This window comes from Stegodyphus dumicola, chromosome X2 (genome assembly GCF_044657685.1).
Source record: "Stegodyphus dumicola isolate Sdum_Otavi_A_Nest chromosome X2, ASM4465768v1".
Classification (NCBI taxonomy): Eukaryota; Metazoa; Arthropoda; class Arachnida; order Araneae; family Eresidae; genus Stegodyphus; species Stegodyphus dumicola.
This window is the reverse complement of record NC_140781.1, coordinates 131,262,314-131,283,405: the sequence shown is the minus strand read 5'-3', so window position 1 is coordinate 131,283,405 and position 21,092 is coordinate 131,262,314. Positions and strand designations below refer to the sequence as shown.

At 34.8% G+C, this 21,092-nt stretch overlaps 2 protein-coding genes across 7 annotated transcripts in view; one reads left to right on the top strand and one right to left on the bottom strand.

Annotated features, from left to right (window-relative positions):
* The window catches only part of LOC118198526 (zonadhesin-like), a 314,579-nt gene that overhangs the window by 178,891 nt on the left and 114,596 nt on the right, over positions 1 to 21,092 (bottom strand). For both annotated transcript variants that reach the window (XM_085809500.1, XM_085809501.1), the window contains exons 20-21: positions 17,025 to 17,275; positions 12,087 to 12,180 (exon numbers count right to left, since the gene is read on the bottom strand). In XM_085809500.1, coding sequence (XP_085665626.1) covers positions 12,087 to 12,180; positions 17,025 to 17,275 — 345 coding nt within the window. The remainder of the gene's footprint in view (positions 1 to 12,086; positions 12,181 to 17,024; positions 17,276 to 21,092) is intronic.
* Positions 1 to 21,092, top strand: part of LOC146992913 (general transcription factor II-I repeat domain-containing protein 2-like) — a 285,508-nt gene that overhangs the window by 198,359 nt on the left and 66,057 nt on the right. The gene's annotated exons all lie outside the window — the stretch shown is intronic.

The window sequence follows — 21,092 nt, the reverse complement described above, 5'->3', positions numbered from 1 at the left end:
GCTCTGAATCAAACACCTTCTGAACGTCCAACTGAGATTACAAACGAACTTCACCTTTTATTTGCAAAAGCAATTAATAAACTTCGTGAACAAGAAAATGCACAAGCTGCTCAAACTATCAACGAGCTTAAAACTAATAATGATCAACTTCAGAAACAAATTCAAAGCTTAAAACAATTCTGCGAATCCATACAAAATGGAGGATCTTTTTCTAAACAAAGAAAAAGACATCATAAACGCTCTACCGACTCTTCAGATAGTGAAAATGAAGACAGTACTTTGAAAATTAAAAATAAATTTCAACACTTGGAATCAAACGATGATACCATGCAACTTGAAGAATCTGTGGATAATGTGAAACCAACTATCAGTCAGCAAGGTACAAGGGTTTCTACATCCAAAATTAATATAAAGAAACCATCAGAGAACAAACAATCAACAAAAGGACAATCTCGTAATAGCAACAAAGTCCCGCCCATTATAGTGGATAACGTGACTAAAGCTGACGAGTTTCTTGCTAATTTAAGCAAACAAACTGGCAAAAAGATTATGGGAACACTTAAAAGGTGAAAAATTACATATTGAGCTCCCTAATATTGATACTCACCGCTACGTCTGAAAAATAATTGAAAAAAACTAAACCAAAAGCTCACACTTTCTAACTACCAGATGAAAAAGTGCTCAAAGTCGTTATCCGAGGTTTACCAACTACGATGAACACTAACTACATCGTTCAAGAATTAAATAACCAAGGATTTAAAATTAGCTATATAACCTTAATGTGTAATAGAAAAGAAAATAAACCAATGCTGCTCTTTTTATTATCTTGCTTATGTTATACATGCTCCTGATGAACCAACACATTTTGTTTACCATAGCTCCTCCATCATTGACGTTTTTCTTTCAAATAACCTCAGTTACAATAGTCAAACTTCTGTTATTCCTGCTTTATCTTCTGATCATAATCCTATCTTGCTTGAAATTAATATCAACTGCTTCCTTCCTGCATTAAGTCACAGCATTGGAATTACCAACTGGAATAAATATTCTCAAATTCTGACAGAAACTATACCAGGAAATCCTTACATTAGCAGTAAAGAAGCCTTAGACACGGAAATTCAAAATTTTAGCAATAGTGTTGAACAAGCTTTAAGTTCTGCTACCAATAAATTCATCAGTAATCATCCTTTTCTTCCTCTTCCGAATAACATCAGGCAAAATATTAAATATAAAAATCGCATCCGGAAATTATGGCAATCTACCGGAGACTCAAGAATTAAAGCTCACTTAAACGCTCTTCAAAGGACCATTAAAAAAGATATCAGGGAATTCAAAACTCAACGATGGAGCAACTTCTTAAACATTCTTGCTACTGAAGACAATTCCCTCTATGACATTGCTCGTAAATTCAAAAAGCCTTTCAAGCAGATTCCTCCACTTCATGGTTACAATGGACTTGTTTATTCTGATGAAGATAAATCCAATACTTTCGCTGACATTCTTGAAGATACCTTTACTCCCAATGCTTCTCCATATTATAATGATCATATCACCTGTCAATAGCACAGTATATTCTTTCCTTAATAGCCCTGGACCACCTAATTTCACCTTTCTTGCTTCTCCGAGAATTGTTGCGGATTTTAATAGCTCTTTAAAAACTAAAAAAGCTGCTGGATGTGATGGCATTTCTTCCAAAGCACTCAAGCATCTTCCAATTAATGCAATTACGTGCTTAACTAAAATAATTAACTCAGTTATCAAACTCTCTTACTTCCCAAAAGTATGGAAACATGCAGCTGTTGTTGTCTTCTCTAAGCCTCATCAAAGTTCTACTTTTCCTCAAAATTATCGGCCTATCAGTCAAATTTCTAAAATTGCTGAAAAAATTATGTTTTATATTAATCGAATCATGCCTCCTACCTCTTATACTCTTGATGAACAATTTGGATTCAGACATCTGCACAGCACCAATCATGAGCTTCTCCGCGTTATCAGTTACATTACTGATAGATTCAATTGCAAATTTCCTACCGGCGCAATTTTCTTAGATATTGCCAAAGCCTTTGACAGAGTGGGGCACCAAGGACTTATATTCAAACTAATTTAGCTCAATTTTCCGAACCACTTTATTCGACTTATTGCCTCTTACCTCAGAAATCGAACTTTTGCTGTCAAAGTTGGAAACACACTCTCAACTAATAGAAATATTACTGCAGGTGTCCCTCAAGGCTCCGTTCTCTCTCCTTTTCTTTACAATATTTATACTCAAGACATTCCAAAAGAATCTCATATTACTATCGCCTTATTTGCCGACGATACCGCTATCCTACCTCAAGCTTCAACTATCAATACTATACAAATTTTTCTACAAAACTATTTGGAGCTTCTTGAAAACTGGATGACGCTGTGAAGAATTGCCGTTAACATTGAAAAAACCAAAGCCATTATTTTCAGAAAAGGACAAACAAGCTTTCTTCCACCTGATCCCATCTTCTTTGACGACGAAATTCAGTGGACGGATCAAGTGAAGTATCTCGGAGTCAGACTTGACAAAAAAACTCACTTTTCGGCAACATTTACACGAAACTGTCAGGAAATTCAATATCTCAATAGCTATTATGCGTCCTCTCCTCGGCAGACATAGCAATCTGACTATCAACAATAAGCTTATTTTATACAAGTCCATCCTTAGACCTACTTTACTTTAGCGCCAGTCCGGTATGGGAACATGCCGCTAAAACCCACATAAAAAAGATCCAAGTTATTCAAAATAAAACCCTTCGTGAAATTATTAATGCACCCTGGTTCATTCCAAATTCATATATTCACAGAGATCTTCAAATTGATACTATACAGAATTATATCAAAAAACTTGCAAGTAATTTTTTCCTTTCTGTACTATTACATCCAAACAGCTGTATCAGCTCTTTGCGATGCTCACCTTTTCCTAGAGCAAAACACAAATATCCTTCGGATATTCTAACCTAACATTTTGTTAATTATTTGAAGTACCTACTACCTTACTGATGCAACTTTTTTTCACATTGTTGTTTTATTTTCATTAATTTCATCTTTCTTCGCCGACTGATGGTGGTTAAGTGAAATATACCATTCTACCATCTTGATTTTTCATGCTTTCCTTTTGTTGTTCCAGACATTCTTTTATCTGATGCAGAGTAAAAGCGCGCTGTCACTCTCTTTCCATTCGACACAAGACAAGTCTCTAATTTCGGATTACACGAAACTCTGTTTCATCAATAATGAGAAAAATTGTCTGAAAAGACAAAATATTTGTACCAAGGAATGAGGGGAAAAGTTTGCACTGTAATGGGGGAATTAACTCTTGCTTTAGCTAAGAAAGCACAAATTTCCCGAAACTACCATGAGAAAGAATTTTTTATTATTATTATTTTAATGTCAAATGCCATCGGTACTTTATACCTAGATTTATGTACTTTTAATATATTGAATACGTTTTAATATGTACGTATATGTACATTCTCAAAGACATCACAAAAAATATTCTAGGCCGTATATATGGCCTTGCCGATCAGAGGAAATGTTACCCTCGTCACTTATACTCTGATGACAATTAAAATGCAAGGGAAGTAGTTAATAGAAATACAATATTACAATATAATAGATGTTTATTGCCCACCTTTTTTTCAATTCAGTTTTTCTTGCTTTCTTCCGTAATTTACTTTTCAGACGGTTTTCATGTTTATTATTATTATTAAGGCGTTGCCAAAGGAAGGGATACCCCGTGGGGAAATTTTGAAAGAAATTTCTCGTGTCCACGTTTAGCCAAGATTCTAACCCCCAGACCGAATTATCAGTGTTCAACGATGTTACCACACCGTCGCTGGTGGCCTGGTTTTCATATTTTCTGTCACTTTTCTCGATGTTTACTTTATCATGTACATTGCTTTGTCCCGACTAATTATGGCTTATCCGTTGTTCGCGTGTCTACAGTTTCTCAGAGATTTAAGTTTGATTCACTCTAGCGTGGCAACTTAAGTGAATGCAAAGAGGTATCCGATCGAGAATAAGCATGTTGATAAAACACGAACATTCTGATGCTTTTCGCATTAGTTTTAGACATCATATGATTACATGAATTATAATTTCACTATAGATAGGGTTTTTCTGTTTTATCAAGAAATCTTGTGTAATACGCAGGTTTGTTTTATTTAAATGGATGCAAGTGATGCTAGTGCGCGTCAGTGGAAGTTTTTAATGGGGAAGTTTCTGTTAAGATGCAAATAAATGCGAAATGACATACGCAGAAAACCTCTGATGCAGCGCTTACGCTTTTGACAATACCTAGCTGACGCAAATTGAGTTTAAAATCCGTTTTCTTTACAGATATATTTCCTGACACGAATTTCTTTTCCAGTTAAGGTGTAACCGTTTCTTTCTTCCTTTTCATTTTCGAAATTATAGCTTGATGCTTTTGGAAGTTCGAAGGAGCTCATGCTCCGACCTGAGCTGCGCGCATTTTGGAGTAGCACTAAACATATATGCAGCAATGCATCATTCAAAATTTAATTTTTAAACGCATTCCATTGCAGCAAAATATGAAAATTTAAAATGAAGCCTTTTTATGTTTTAAAAGCTCTTAAATCTAAAAGCACTGGCAAGCCGCCATTCAAATTACTCAAGATTAAATGAGACCGTTTCACTCTGGCAAAGGTGTCGAAGGCTATTTATAAAATGAAAGGTCATGGGGACTTCGTAAGTAAAACTGGCTCCTATATAAAATAACGTTGCGCAAAGAACTAAAAACCAATGCAACTACCCCATTCAATACTTAGAAATTGAATCGGAACGAACCATCAATACTTTGAGAGGCTATATGGCCATTTTAACATCTGACAGCAGACATTGGGAGAAGTCAATTACAAGCAACTATTTGAGTTTTTAAAAACTGCTCAAGTCAACCATTTTGCGTTGCAGTGCCAAGCTGAGGATGAATGTTATTAGTTTTTCGCATTCTGGGTATCGTCAAGCTATCGCTTAACGAAGTTTTACTTATTTATTTATTTATTTATTGCTTTTATTTACATAGTTCTTCACTTACTTTCATTTCCCTACATAGACTGGAAAATACCAAAATATTAGAGTATAACGTTGCGCGCCTCCAACTTGCACGCAACCAAGGGGTGACTGTGAAAACAGTATAACACACACAGTCTTGTAAAGGGTTTAAGTCCCTTTTTATTCAACGTAATAAATTACAATTGCGTGCTCTTGACGCTTACAGACGGTGCCAACTCGGCAGTCAAATAAAAATAATAACCTGAAAAGAAACTAAAGACAAGATTCTAACTACGAGGCTCTCTAAAATAACTAACTCACCGCGTTTTACAATACCGCTGCTAATTCAGCAGACTTGAAGCTCACTGGAACGATTAACACTACTTCCCGCCAAGCACATAGGCCGAAACGCGGGGTCCTTCAAATTCTCGCTAACTACCTCCGCGCTCGCTAAGTAAGAATATCACACACCGAACTCGTTTCCTTCTATTTAAATCATAATACTTCCGCTGATAATTTGAATGCTTGCGCGTTCTACTCAAATTTACATATTCTGGCATTGGTAGTTCCAGGGGAAAGTAAGGCTTGACAGGAAAGATAGTTTAAACTTAAAATAAATGTTAGTTAAAATAAATATAAACCCTACATTTGCCGCTGCCAGAATTTGGAAAACTTGGAAGCAGGTCCTACAAACGACCTGTTGTAAGTTTCTCTAATTCTGAACTAATTGGCGAGAACCTCGTTTACACAAAAAAAATATCTTATGTAACCATTTGTATACTAAAATTCTGTTGATCGTTACAAAGCTCTCTTCTTACAGCAACTTTTCCTGGACTTCATCAATCAATCTTGGTCTTTCCTTCCAGCATTTGGAAGGAATAAGTATCAGTATCTTTCTACATACATTATAATTTACACTTTCTTGACACAATAAATTTTTGTTTTTAAACGATTCGTTTTACTTAGTTATTGCTTACTTCACATTCATTCAATTTTTCAAGCATTAATTTAACTTTACCCTGGCTCTCCACCGTGTGTGGTGTCAAACGGGAATATTCGTGTTTTAGTCTTACAACACTTCCCCTAACCACCATGATTTGTTAGAATTCAACGACCAAATAGACACACCTTACTCGACATTCTACAACTCAATGAGCTACTTTAATAGTCTTAAAAATTCAAATGTAGGTGGAGAACCCTACAAAACACATTCATTCTAACTTCCCCCTCATTCATCTTTAAACATGCAGGCTTTCGCTCTAAAGCATGACTTTATCTACAATTTACTATTTAAATTTTGACTTCATTGCTTTTAAGCATTCACTTTTAGCATCTACAATTTTATGCTTCTAGACTAAATTCTACTTTTACATAACATTCAAGTATTTACATACATTTACAAACGTTTAATACATATGCTTTTTACAATTTACCATAAAATGAATAAGAGAAAATAAATTTTTACTTTACTCATTCTTCGCCAAGCTGGCGGCACTGAAAGTAAAATTCTTATTAATACAAGAATACGAAGTTATTTTATCTTCGGCCAAATTTTGGCTTTAACATAACAGAATTAGTCTTTCGACCAACAGAAAATGCTTGTTTTTAGCTTTTACACTTAAAGAAAATAATACTTTTGCCTTAGCTAAATAAAGTAAAACAAAACTAAGTCTCAACCGAGACATATTGACTTTCGTCAAAACATAGAACTTCGTACTTATGCATAACATTTCGGAATAAAAGAGAAAAAAAATTTATAGAAGGTTTTTAACTTATCTTTGAGTTTTCGATGCTTGAAACTCCGTCATTCGTTTTTGGCAGAATTGGTCCCAAGTTAGAGGTTTCATGGATGTTAATCTTCTCCTTACTGCCCTCCGAGTGTCGTCCACCAGACTTTTTCTTTTGCGTCCTCTACATGCTGGCCTCTTGACGGAGTAATCGTCTGATTGTTGGCCTTTCCGTTTCTCCCTGGGACGGCTGGTCTTGACGTCCTCCGGTCTGGAGTCCTTCTTGAATTTCTTCTGTTCCTCGTATTTTTGTGCCTCCTGTTGGCGTTTCAGTTTCCGGAACGGCGGCCTTGCTGGCACCTGACTCTGTGGCCGTGTGCGCGTTTTCCTTGATGTGTAATTTCTCCTGCTATCCTTTGTAGGTGGTGTTTTTCTCTTTACCACGGTTTCTTTACCCGGTTCATCTGTATTTTTGTTTTTCTTAAACGCTGGAGTCTGAAAATTATTTTTTTCTTTTTGATACCGACGTCCGGTTTGTAGAAGTGCTAGGTCTCTCTTCAGTTCTCTGTTTCTTGGGTGGTGGAATAGTTGTTGTCTCTGGCCCTTCTATTTCGTTTAGACTTGAGTCCTGCAAGAAACTTTTTAAGGATTTCAAAATCATTTGGATTATAGTATTTTTTCACCTGGTCGGGACTTGCTTTACAGATTTCCCCTCTCTCGTTCTTAAGATATAAGACTACTCCTTTGATTTCCTGAATTACATAGGGGCCTTCAAACTTTGGAGCTAGCTTTGCCATAAAATTGTCTGGGGCACTTGATAAAGAAAATTTCCGCTTCAATACTTTATCCCCAACTTTAAAATCTGCTTCACGGCGTTTTCTATCGTAATATATTTTCTGCCTATTTCTTGCCGTATCCGAGGTTTTAAGCGCCTGATCAATCAACTTTTGCACATCTTTTTGTTTAAACTCCTGCTCTCTTTGTTGCACAAAGAATAATTTATCTAAAGGCGTAATTAACTTTCTGCCTAAAAATAATTCTGCTGGAGTTTTTCCCGTAGTATCATGATGTGCCGTTCTTAAAGCATAAGCTAATTCATTTATGTAGCCATCCCAGCGCTTGTGATGTGTGCTCACGTAACTGCGAATTATTTTTACTATGTTTTTATTAACTCTTTCTGCTATGTTAGCCTGTGGTCTATACGGAACCATTTTGATATGGCGTATGCCAAGTCCATTGCATATGTTTTCAAATATTTGACTAATGAATTTTTTTCCGTTATCGCTAATGACTTTTATCGGTGCACCGTATTTTAAAATGTATCTGTGTAAGAATGCATCTGCGACTGTTTTGGCTGACGCGCGTTTAAGAGGAACAATTTCTATCCATTTTGAAAAATGATCTACTATTACTAAAAGAAAACGATTTTTATTTAACTCGCTCTGGGGGAAGGGACCAAGGAGATCTATGCCTAAAATTTCATTCGGAAATGTAGCGCGAATGCTATTTAAGTACCCGGCCGGGCTGTAATTAATATCATTTATTAACTGACATTGATTGCAGGACCTGACATACGCCGTTACTATTTTGTATAATTGCGGGAAATATACCGCCTCGCGTACCCTTTTTAAAGTCTTTCTGACCCCTAGGTGGCCCGCTGTTTTTTTTTCGTGCAACTCCTTCAAAATGCTTAATCGAAGCGAGGCTGGGATGACTGGCTTATACTCAAGATTTTCGTTTGTTGTTTTCGTATAAAATAATAAATTATCTATTATTTCATAGTTTTTTGCTCTATTTCTTATCGCATCGATATCTGTATGCTCAAAGCTTTCGGGGTCTTTCAAATAAGCATAGATATTTCCAAATTCAGGATCAGCTTTCAGTTCAGAAATAACCGTATCTCTAGAATCTAAAAATTTTGAAGTCAACACAGCGCATTTAAGTTCATTTCCTTCGTCGTCCAGTTTTATACGAGAAAGTGCGTCAGCTACATTGTTTTCCTTACCCGGTTTATATTTTATTGTGATATTATATTCTTGGAGTTTTAAAGCCCATCTTATTAACCTGGACGTTAGATTTTTCCCCGAGTAAAGTCTACCAACAGCCGCATGATCCGAAAAGACTGTTACTGGCGATTTGCCGAAATAAACTCGAAATTTGTGTACAGCCATTAATACGGCTAATGTTTCTCTTTCTGTACCGCCTCGCGTACCCTTTTTAAAATACTTTTCTGTATAATTCCTTTGTGTCTGATTCAACGTTTTACTAAAAAATGCCAGCGGATGGTTATTTTGCATAAGAACCCCACCCACCGCATAGTCTGACGCATCTGCTGCAATTTCCAGGTTTTCGTCCCCCTCAGGGAATTTTAAAAACAGGGGCATTAATAAGCGCTTCTTTTAATCTTTCAAAAGCTGTGTTAGCTTCCGCTGTCCACGTAAATTTAGCCCTTTTTCTTTTGATTACTAAGAGTGGTTCAACAATATTAGCGAAATCTTTTATGAAAGATCGATAGTAAGAACATAATCCAAAGAAAGAAGAAAGTTTCTTGGAGGTGTTGGGCGGTGGGAAATTCTTAATAGCTTTTATTTTTGAATCTTACGTTTCTATACCCTTTTGCGAAATTTTATAACCGAGATATTTAAGTTCTTTAGTTGCGAAATTGCATTTTGAGGCGTTAATTGTAAGACCGGCCTCTTTTAATAATTTAAAAACTTGTTCGAGGTCATTAATGTGTTGTTCCAACGTACTACTCGTTATAATTATATCATCTAGATAAATTAAAGTTGATTTTCCTAGGACAGGCTTTAGAACAATGTCCATAGCTCTCTGGAATGTTGATGGGGCCCCACACAACCCAAAGGGCATGCGTAAAAATGCATAAGTGCCCGATTTTGTTATAAACGCGGTTTTATGTATATCTTCGGGTCTCATAGCTATTTGATAGTAGCCAGACGTTAAGTCCAAAGTAGACATATATCTTGTCGATTTGATCTGTCTAATGATCTCGTCTATAACCGGCAAAGGGTAAACTGGAAATTTGGTAATACTATTTAGTTTTCTGTAATCAATAGCAAACCTCCAAGCCCTTTTATCCGAAGGAGGAAACTCGTTCTTTTTCCTACATAGTACGACTGGACTCGCGTACTCACTATTTATGGGCGTTATTATTTTATTCTTTAACATCTCCTGAATATGTTCTTCGATGATTAAGTCTTTTTGTTTGTCATAACGGTAAGGTTTAGTCCTACAAGGTTTTTCGGCATTTAATTGAATCTTATGTGTCACGATTTGGCAGTTTCCTGGTTTTTCTGAAAACAAATGAGAAAAATTACTCACCACTTGCTGTATTGCTTTACTTTCATGGTCATTCAGATGGCTAAGGTCCAATTCAGGTGTCTCCACAGGTTCCACCACCCTCTGGTCCATCTCCAACACCACGGAACTATCTTGAAAATTTAATTTGGCCCTCGCGGCCCTTAAAAACTCCATACCTAAAATAAGAGAGTGTTGCAGATCCTTCACCACAAAAATTAATACTTTGAGACTTTCCTCTTTTACCTGTAAGTTTAATGATAATTTCCCGATGCAGTGACATGTTTTTCCTTGCGCCGCTATAATTTCCGTATTTCTGGTTTTAAATAATCGTATCCTATAAAAATTCTTTTTGAAGAAATTTTCACTCATAAAATTTCCTTCTGCTCCTGTATCGATGAGGGCTTCGACTGGTACATCGCCAACCAGGACTTGTATAATTGGTAGCTGTGAGTTTTTTACGATGACGGTGTTTAAATGTCTATTTGAGGGTTTTTTTAAAACTTCCGGGGTTTGGACCCTCCCTTTCACAGGCCCCTCTATTCGTTTAAAGCTTTCCTTTCAATCTGTCTTCTGGGTACGCGGATGTTTATTTTCAAATTTTCTTTTTGGGCCTTGACCTTCGAGTTTCGATGCGTTAGCTTGATAGTTCTTTCCCCCATAAGAGCGATTTCCATTTCTGGTTTCCTCCTTTGAAGATTTCCTTCGGGTCCTTTGAGAATATGTTTCCCCTCTCGCTTTTTCCGCTATTCTGCGATTTTAAACTTCACCGCCAATTCGAAAAGTTCCTGCAATGTGCTTGGGTTTCTAATTTCAAAGTAGTCTTGGACAGCGGGTAACAATCTTGGTAATATTATTTCAATTATCTCCGCATCGGGTTTCTTTCCATACAGCATATCCGTTAGCTTGATTTTTCGTAAAATAAAGTCCGTCAATTGTGCTGTATCCCGTTGATAGAAACTATATAGTTCGGCTTCCAGCCGTGCGCGATCTTTCACTATGGGGAAGGCCTTTACTAACGATTTTTTGAAATTTTCAAATGTATACGTCGGGCTTCCAAATTCACCTAGTAAAAATTTGCCTATGTTTTTCCACCATAGCGCGGCCTGTCCTCTTAGTGCTGATGTGGCGATGGCAACTTTTTGTCTTTCAGGCACAGGGTAGAGCTGAAAGTGGTTTTCTAGACCTTCTAGAAATACCGCCACCGAATTTTTTCCGTCGAAATGGACGTTTGGCTTGATTGATGCTCTCAAAGTCTGGACCAGGTATCCAAATCCTAACTGACTTGTCATTTCTTGGTGTTGTCCAGCGGCTTCCATCCAGTTTTCGGCCATTTCAGTTCGATAAGTGTTCGAGCGCCAATATAACGTTGCGCGCCTCCAACTTGCACGCAACCAAGGGGTGACTGTGAAAACAGTATAACACACAGAGTCTTGTAAAGGGTTTAAGTCCCTTTTTATTCAACGTAATAAATTACAATTGCGTGCTCTTGACGCTTACAGACGGTGCCAACTCGGCAGTCAAATAAAAATAATAACCTGAAAAGAAACTAAAGACAAGATTCTAACTACGAGGCTCTCTAAAATAACTAACTCACCGCGTTTTACAATACCGCTGCTAATTCAGCAGACTTGAAGCTCACTGGAACGATTAACACTACTTCCCGCCAAGCACATAGGCCGAAACGCGGGGTCCTTCAAATTCTCGCTAACTACCTCCGCGCTCGCTAAGTAAGAATATCACACACCGAACTCGTTTCCTTCTATTTAAATCATAATACTTCCGCTGATAATTTGAATGCTTGCGCGTTCTACTCAAATTTACATATTCTGGCATTGGCAGTTGCAGGGGAAAGTAAGGCTTGACAGGAAAGATAGTTTAAACTTAAAATAAATGTTAGTTAAAATAAATATAAACCCTACAAAAGTTAGATTCTTGCACCTGCACACATGAAAGGAAATTGTAAGCGTGGAAGAAAATACCTTAATTGAACAGGATGAACCTTACCATCACAATGACGGCAGCATTCTCCTACTGCTCTGGCAGGATATTGGCACGAAGGCATTGGACAATCAATCACCGAACACAGAACATTTCCAGCCTATTTTAAATAACAAGTAAGATTATATTCCTATAGTACAAATTTTTATACACAAAGGAGATTTTTATACATAAATATTAGGTATTTATTACAAGACATGCGTATATTAATACATGTTGAAAACATTATGGAAACGTTACCATTACAACACTGTTTTTTTAGTTAACTATTTGTTAGAAATGTTCAGAAAATTAATTATTTTGCAAGTTGTTTTGACTATTCTATGGCCATCCTAAGATTACATATTTATGAGAAATTTTTTGAAGCATATTTCTATTTAATTTTTTCCTTGTACTCAATTAAAATTTCTACTACTACACAGTTTCAATTTATACCAAATGCTGTATCACATTCAGTGAAAAAATGGATATTATTACTTAATTTTACACTATTTTTCTTTGTACCGTACCAAAATATAATTATCAATTAAAATTAATCTGGAAGAATAATATATTAATCGCATAATAAACAAGAAATTTTATAAGTAGTTTGAAATTACCATGAATCATAAACTTATATAGCATTTCATCTTTATATTGCTTTGTTATGAATGGAAGAATATCATCTTGAATCCGAGGCTAAAGTTCCCCAGATTGATTTACAAATGTAGTCTTTCTCCAACTTTTAATTTTTTTTTCCAAATTTATTGAGAGAAAAATGTTTAAGTCCACGAACCTGCTCCGCGTCACAAATCCATCTACGGTATTATCGTATGCTGCTTTCCCTAAATTGCTCAAATTATATGATTCTTCATATACAATTCATGGCCGCACAAGTCCCCAAATCTCTCAATATCTGTAAACATTAAACCTGTAATCTGCAAACAAAAAATTGTGAGTCGTAGGTATAAGAAAACATTATCCGAGTTTCATCGCCGAGTAGAAATTATTCGAAGCTAGTTGTTTTTTTCTAGTTCTGTGTTGCTGGTGGAGAATAAATCTTGCGTTTAAATCCCTAATGAAACCTAGAGTCATTACAAAAGATCTCCACTAAAATAGAATCCTTGTGCAGTAGGCGTTAACCTCTCCCAAACAAGCTGCATGGAGCCTGGACGCATTCCGCACAAAGTAGAAGGAAAGACTATAAAGATTTTATTGGTCAAGTTACAGAAAAATCTAGCTAGAAATAAGTTTGCTGTAAAAGAATTAATGAAATGAGTTTGTTGTGTTTAAACCCAAGTGGAGGCTTTGTTGTAAACCCGAAGAAAGGGGCCGACTGTTCATCTTATTTTGAGAGAATAAAGTTTACCTGAGTTACCCTGAGTTTACGATTTCTGTTATTTTGAACTAAGCGATAATTCGCTTAATAATTGACTAGGTTCCTCGACATTTAATTTAGTAGAACAAAAGTGAGAAGCTCTACAACATTACCATAAAAGAAAAAAAATCTGATTTCAGATTTTTTAGAGCCTATTTATTTTATATAATGTATATCTATACATTCTACATAAAAATTATTTGACTTTTTAGATTTAGAAATAAAAACTTGCTTTACGCAAAGCCAAATAACATAGGGCATGAGAGTTAAATTTGAGTTACATACATCTGCTCACAATCTGAGTTACATCTGCTCATATTGGCAGGGCTTGAATCTGACAAAATTATACATTCCAAAATCTCAAACATCATCAGTTTTAAACGATCTATTGCTTAAGCAGACAAAGTGGAATTCATTTAAACTATGACCTTCATTTCGAAGGTCATTCGAATGTTCATTTAAACATAAACCTTCATTTCGAAAAATGTATAAAGTTGGAAATAGCACTCAAAGATCTTCAGTTTGAGTTCTTATCAATCAAGACTTTTTGCACAAAATGGTACTTAGAAGTAGTTATTTTAATAGGTTTCTAATCTGAAGTCTATGAATTTCATGCAATTGAGATTGAAGGAAGAGAGACATGACATGGTGGTGACTGAAGTTGGAACATTTTGTTCCTTCCAAATCGCTAAGTTGTATTTTGAAACAAATATGGAAGGGAAAATATTCAACTATAAAAAGCAAGCGCAGTAAACGATAATTTAAAACTTAAGCAAAAATCTACAAGCTAATTCTATAATTCAGTGATAGGTTTCCTATTTTCAGATATATCCGTATGTATCAATGCTGAATGGTTTTCGACATCTTTTTCTAAACAGTGCCTACAAATTTCTCTAACCATTATTCAAATGAATTTAGCATCAAGCCAGAGATTGAAATTTTTCATATGAGAATAAACTTTTATAAAATTTGGCATAGCAATATTTTCAACGACTCAAAGAAACATAATATTCATAAAAAAAGACCCTGCATTTTTGTAAATGAAAGAAATAATTAAGTGTATTGATTACCAAATCTCATTCTATACTTATACCATACAGTTTTCGTTGTATCACGGAACCAAAGCAAGAGAAATCATAATAATTCAGAAGTCAAACAACAAAAATCAGCGTTATATTTTCCAAATTTTCTCAGGACTAGTTTCGATGGTTTTACCGAACTACCATCCTCAGCTGTAAAACCGCAAATGAAGAAGATTAGATAAGATAAGAAAGCCTGGACAAGAATGATCAAGTGGTGCCATCTGTTGATGAAACCAGAACTAAAACATAATTTCTTTAAAGGCCGAAGGCAAAATTGGATTGGAATTAGGATCGTTAACTAGACCAGAAAGATTTTTTTTGAATGTGAAATGCCTCTAGAAAATCCAGTTCTCCAATGGAAGATGATTTTTGAATAATTTTGGAAGCAGAAAAATTGAAAGTGTGATTTTTGGACCAACAATGTTGAGCAACAGAAGACTTCTGTGTTTCCATTGAAGAACTGGATTTTCTAGAGACATTTCACATTCAAAATAATCTTTCTGGTCTAGTTAACGATCCTAATTCCAATCCAACTTTGCCTTCGGCCTTTAAAGAAATTATGTTTTAGTTCTCGTTTCATCAACAGATGGCGCCACTTGATTATTCTTGTCCAGGCTTTCTTATCTTATCTAATCATCATTTCCTATCTTGTTCACTTGCGGTTTTACAGCTGAGGATGGTGGTTCGGTAAAAACCATCGAAACTATTCCTGTGAAAATTTCGAAAATATAACGCTGATTTTTGTTGTTTGACTTCTGAATTAGTATTTGTTCGGCGTGTTATTGTAACTTAATTAAGAGAAATTATGTTTATTAAATAAAAACTCAACTGTGTTTGTCCTTTCTCTCAGTTTTAAAAGTTAGGACTTAGATGCAATATGCTTTGGTTCTGAGATTTGTTCAAATTTTGATTCACTCAGTGAAAGCAAAATTACTCAATCTCAATTTTTCTACAGACAATGTTGCAGGATACAGAATAAAAATAATTAGACTTCTGTCATGGAAACAAGATGCTGATGATTTGATTATAAGTAAAGAGTATAAGTGTTATAAGTAATGAATAGTTTGCTGCCTAAATTTTCCGTGAGAAGAAGACACGATCATTTTATTCGAGCTTAGAAAGCAGAAAAGGAATTAAATCAAAACATTATTAGCCTTGTAGAGACATTAGGTATTATGGAAGCAGGAAAGATGAAAAATATGATGCAACGCCTTCTCCGAGAATCGAACCGCGGACCCTCAATTACGCGCTGAGCGTGCAGACACCACGAAGGCTCGCTAAGAAGGAGTGAGAATTACCTTATATACTTCCCCCTTTTAAAGGGAGATTAGGGCTTTTAGGGAATCCAATCTCCAAATCCTGGATGAGGAGAATTATCATCTAACACCCTTTTAGTTCGGTCGCCAATATAGAGACATTAGGATTTTTGGAAGCAGGCAAGATGAAAAATATGCAACGCTTTCGCCGGGAATCGAACCGTGGACCTCTCAATTACGCGCTGAGCGTGCAGACCACTACACCACGAAAGCTCGCTAAGAAGGCTGGAGAAATACCTTATAGCCTTTTGATGTAATTTAAGGAAGGTGAACTATTATCAACGTTTAATTATAACAAATTACTCATGTACAATCATTATTAAGTGTTTGAAATACCACCTAATAGCCAGGAACAATTGTAGTTTTTCAGATCCGTTTCATTCTATCCACAGAAAGATTTAACTTGCATCATATCAGTACACGTAGAAAAAATTACAAGCTAAAATAATTTTTGGGGCAAGAGGAATAATTATTTTTTAAGGTTTATCCTAAGTTTATAACAGTTATTTTTAAGTTAAAACGCCTTTCCTATCTCTCCTAATTTTAGCTTACAATTCCTTACCAGTATGAGTTTTAGAATCGCGCTAAATGCGAATGAGAAGGAGTAGTCAAAACTCCACTGACTTCGGTAGAGAGAATTCAATTTCCTGAATAGCGCGCGTTTGCCTTTTGACTACGTCTCTCTAAGCTGTATTACGCTCGGCCGTATAAGCTTCGTCAGCTGATTTAATATTAGGAGCCAACTACTTAGAAACTGTGTTAGCTTCGGCTAAATCTATTTAGTTAGTCATTAGTTAAGTTCTTATTTCTTACATCTTTGATTTGAAGCCCAAGTGGAGGCTTTGGTATACGTCCTGAGAAAGGGACCGTCTGTACACTTTTAGTTTGAGCAATAAAGGGTAACTAACCTTTCTTGAGTTTTACGTTTCTGTTTCTGGACTTAAGCGAGTATTTGCTTAGTAGTTCACAAGGTTCCTCCACAATTAATAGATAAAAGAGGGGGGAACACCAATTCAGTTCCAATCCTCATTCAGCGCCAAAGGCTAAAGTAATATTTGTTTTAAAAATAATACTTCAAAATGAAAACAACCTGTCTTTTTTGTATTTAAATTCGCTGATACAGTTAATAAATTAAGATCCATTCCATTTCTTTAAAATTTCCACAAAATATAAAAGAAACTGAATTTACTTGACATGTACAGTTATGGCAAGGGCTTTCCATCCAATATGAACCCTCATGATGAGGTCCGCAAGTTGAACAGAAAGGGCAGCACTCTCCGTCTAAAATTACGACAGCATTCTGTCGACATGGCTTTACTGGAGGACATTCTAGCGCAGAGCACATTATGGATCCATTCTTGCACTGACATTTTAGGCATGGGTTTTCAGGGTCTACGAATTCCTCATCATTTTCATATGCAGTGTTATTTTTCATGCAACCTGTAAGAGAAATCTTATAAGGAAAACATTGTAAAATATATAAATACGCATATACACTTATCTATAAATGTATAAAACACATATCTATAAATATAACATATGTATATCTGAAATATATTTCTGAAGATTTTCTATTAATATTATTTGCTTTCCATCATGGTGTTGCAATTTTAATGGCCAGCAGTGAATATCTGAAATATATTTCTGAATATTTTCTATTAATAAATGTGCACAATAAAGTTTCTTTTTCCCATCTTTCGACTTGATATATTCTTCCATCCAATATGAAGTGGTGAAGTTACAGCGGTGTTTTATCTGCATTTTAGGACAAAACTGGAGTGCCTAAAATCTGATAATTTGGAACCATCAGCAGATCCATTATAATACCTTTCTGGGCCAATGAACAGTCTGACATTTTTAGTTAAAGTTTTGAAAAGTTGTTCATAAAAATTCCATGTATTTAATAATACAAGGTTTTTTTATAAGCAACTTTCAACAATTTAATAAATTTAATTTTAGTTTGAATATCAAAGTATACAAAAATTATTTCAATATTTAAAATACAAAACACACATCAATTTATTAATTTAGAAGTCAAACAATTTTCATAGGACTAGTTTCGATAGTTTTACCGAACCATCATCCTTAGCTGCCAAAGCGCAAATGAACGGTATAAGATATAGTGATTAGATAAGATAAGAATGGCTGGAGAGGAGTTAAGGTACTGACGCCATCTGTTAATGAAACGAGAATTGAAAAATAATTTCCCTAAAGGCTGAAAGCAAAGATGGATTGGAATTAGGGTCGTTAACTAGAACAGACAGATTTTTTTGAATGTGAAATGCCTCTAGAAAATGAAATTCAGTCTAGAAATTCAATCTAATTCAGTCTAGTCAGCCTCTAGAAATTAAATTATAATCTAATTCAATTCTGTTATCCATGAAAAAAATCGTTAATTGTTTGAGTATTTTTAGCTATGGCAAAATTGTTTTTAATTTTATGCTAAATAAATATTATTTGAATATTATGAATAAATACGTTTAACAGAAATGCAAATACAGGCAATATAACGTATATTAAAATAATTTAGGTAGAATTGCTTTTACATTATTGTAACCACAAACAAATTTGTTGAACAAAGAAAACTCATATATATATATATATATATATATATATATATATATATATATATATATATATATATATATATATATATATATAATATGCAAGAAAAATAAAAATATGTAAAAGATAAATTATAATTTAAATTAGCAACGTAAATTAATTTCCCCTCTGCATTCTAAAAATAGTAATCTCTACCTTTTTTCACTGCGTCATTTCGAGATTAATCGATGTCATATGACTCTTACATAATTATGATGTTGTAAATGGAACTAAAACTCAAACATCCAATAATAATATTACAGCAGTAATAATTATCCAATCAAAATGCATTGAGAACCAAAACTCAGTCTCAATTACGATGTCACCCTGAACGTAACACACTTCTTCGCTACTCTTCGGCCTACCTGGGCTGCTGTCTGCTGCTTCCTTCTTGCTGCAAAGTTATCAAAAATGTAAACATCTTGAAATAGGCACAAATAATGTACGAAGTTGTTCGTGGCCGCAATATGGTTACTGAAAATAAAATGAAAATTTAATGTGCCTCGGCTGCCAGTCTCCTATTCATTATAGATCAACATTTCTACCCCATCAAAATTTCTGCTGTTTATTACTTATAAGTTTGTTTCTATTACATGTCTGTCTTCAAGTGTCATCTTTCTAACTGCGCAGTAAAGCTTCTTCAAGTTATAATGCAGAAAACGATCGTCAATCGGTTGCAACTTTCTTCCCCCAAGTCATCTTATTACAATAATGGCATAGTCTTATTACATACATATGTAAGATAAAAATACGTAAAGCAAACTTTTAATTTTAAATGGCAATAATGTCTTTTATTCTTCATTTTAATTTGGGTACTTCCTCTCTCTGGCCTAAAAATAATTATTTACGAAATATCAGATTGCGTCATTTCAAAATTAATCAGCATCATAATATCTTACGTAACACTGCAATGCAGACAGGGGTTACCCAATCACGGAATAAGATTCATATTTATTATTGAATTACATATAGGTTATTGAAACCAAAACTGTTTTATATCTCTCACTCTTCTGAATGCGTCATACATATTTCTGCTTCCTTCCTTTAAACCAACATGTCGCTGCCTACTTGTCTATATCACCCATTATCTGAAGAAGTGCTAAAATTCCAAACTTGTCAGGTGCGTACTGCGTCCAAAATGATGTGTGAATCTGAATATGAGTTTCAAGTTGTGATTATGTCGGAACGATGTAGTTGCGATTATGTTATGAGATACGAATTATGGCGTATCTAAGGCTGCGAGTTTCATCCTTCTGTCTACACAATAAATCTATACAATATATTACATTGTCCACACATTTTGTTTATTTTGTTGCTCTAATGCTTGTTTGCTCAAAAAGACTTTTCTGTCGCTAAAACTTTTTCCCTTTGCGGGGAGAGATTTGTAAGATAAAAAATATGCAAATCAAAAATATAACCTAAAATATCAATAGCCAATTTTAATTTGGGTATTTCACCTTTCCATTCTAAAAATAGTAATCCCCTATAATAACTTTCTCTAGAATGCTTTATTTCTAGATTATTCCATATCCTATGACTTACATAATATTCTGATTAAAAAAACTTGCATAAGCCTTCAGCCAATAATAATTATAGAGACTTTATTATTTATCCAATCAAACGGGACTGAAACCAAAACTAACGCCCTCTGAATTGAGATTTCGTCCTGAACGCATCGCATCACGCTTAGCTTCTACATCTCGGCCAAGCTAGACTGCTGCTTGCGCAGTCTTCAATCATGAATCATGAATCTTCTTATCTCAAACAATATCAAAAATGTAAATGTTGCATTCTATAACAGGAATGACTAGTGTACCAAGTTATTTTTTGGCAGGCAAAATGTTTAACTAAAGCATAAGGAATATTATTTAAGTCCGGTACGTCTGCTTCTTATTAGATTTGTTACAACTGCAATTATGCTTCATGCTTCAATATTTTATGTGTTCTACATTTCTAAAATAATTACAGGTGTGTGTGTATATATATATATATCTAAAAAAAAGGAATGTTATTTGAATCTGCTTAAACGTATTCATTATTGCTCAAAAAATTGTTGTGACATTGTCATGATCAGTAAGATGTTCAGACGAGATTTTCAAAATTAAAATTTATTAAAACCTACACTTTTGATACAAGACTCGGCAACGATTCATTAGTCTAGCAAAAAATACCTATGAGGCGTAAAGTTACATGGGCTATTGATGCAGATGAACTAATTAAAAGTTTCGATAAAGCTCGAAAATTTAGTTTTTTCATTCAGTTATACAGACTACTAGGATTTTCAAGGCGGGAAATGGTAAACCTCAACTGTGCTCTCACCGAAATTGAGATGAGGATCCTCCACTTTTTTGGCTGGATTTACTAACTACTGCATCACATAAGCGCGAACGGGAGAAATGCCATAATTCCTTATAAGATGTAATAATTTTTTAATACAGAAAGTAAGGTTTCCGTACTAACTTTCTAATACATAGAGAAGGTGGTTTTCAATGCACAGAATAGATATAATACTAGGTGTAATCATATTATGTCTACATGAGATACATTAGTTTTTTTTATTAAAAGGGGACTCATACACCTTAAACCGCTCATGATCTTCGAATATGTGACTGTTGCAAGAATTGGGATATTTTATTTATTTTAAAAGCAATTA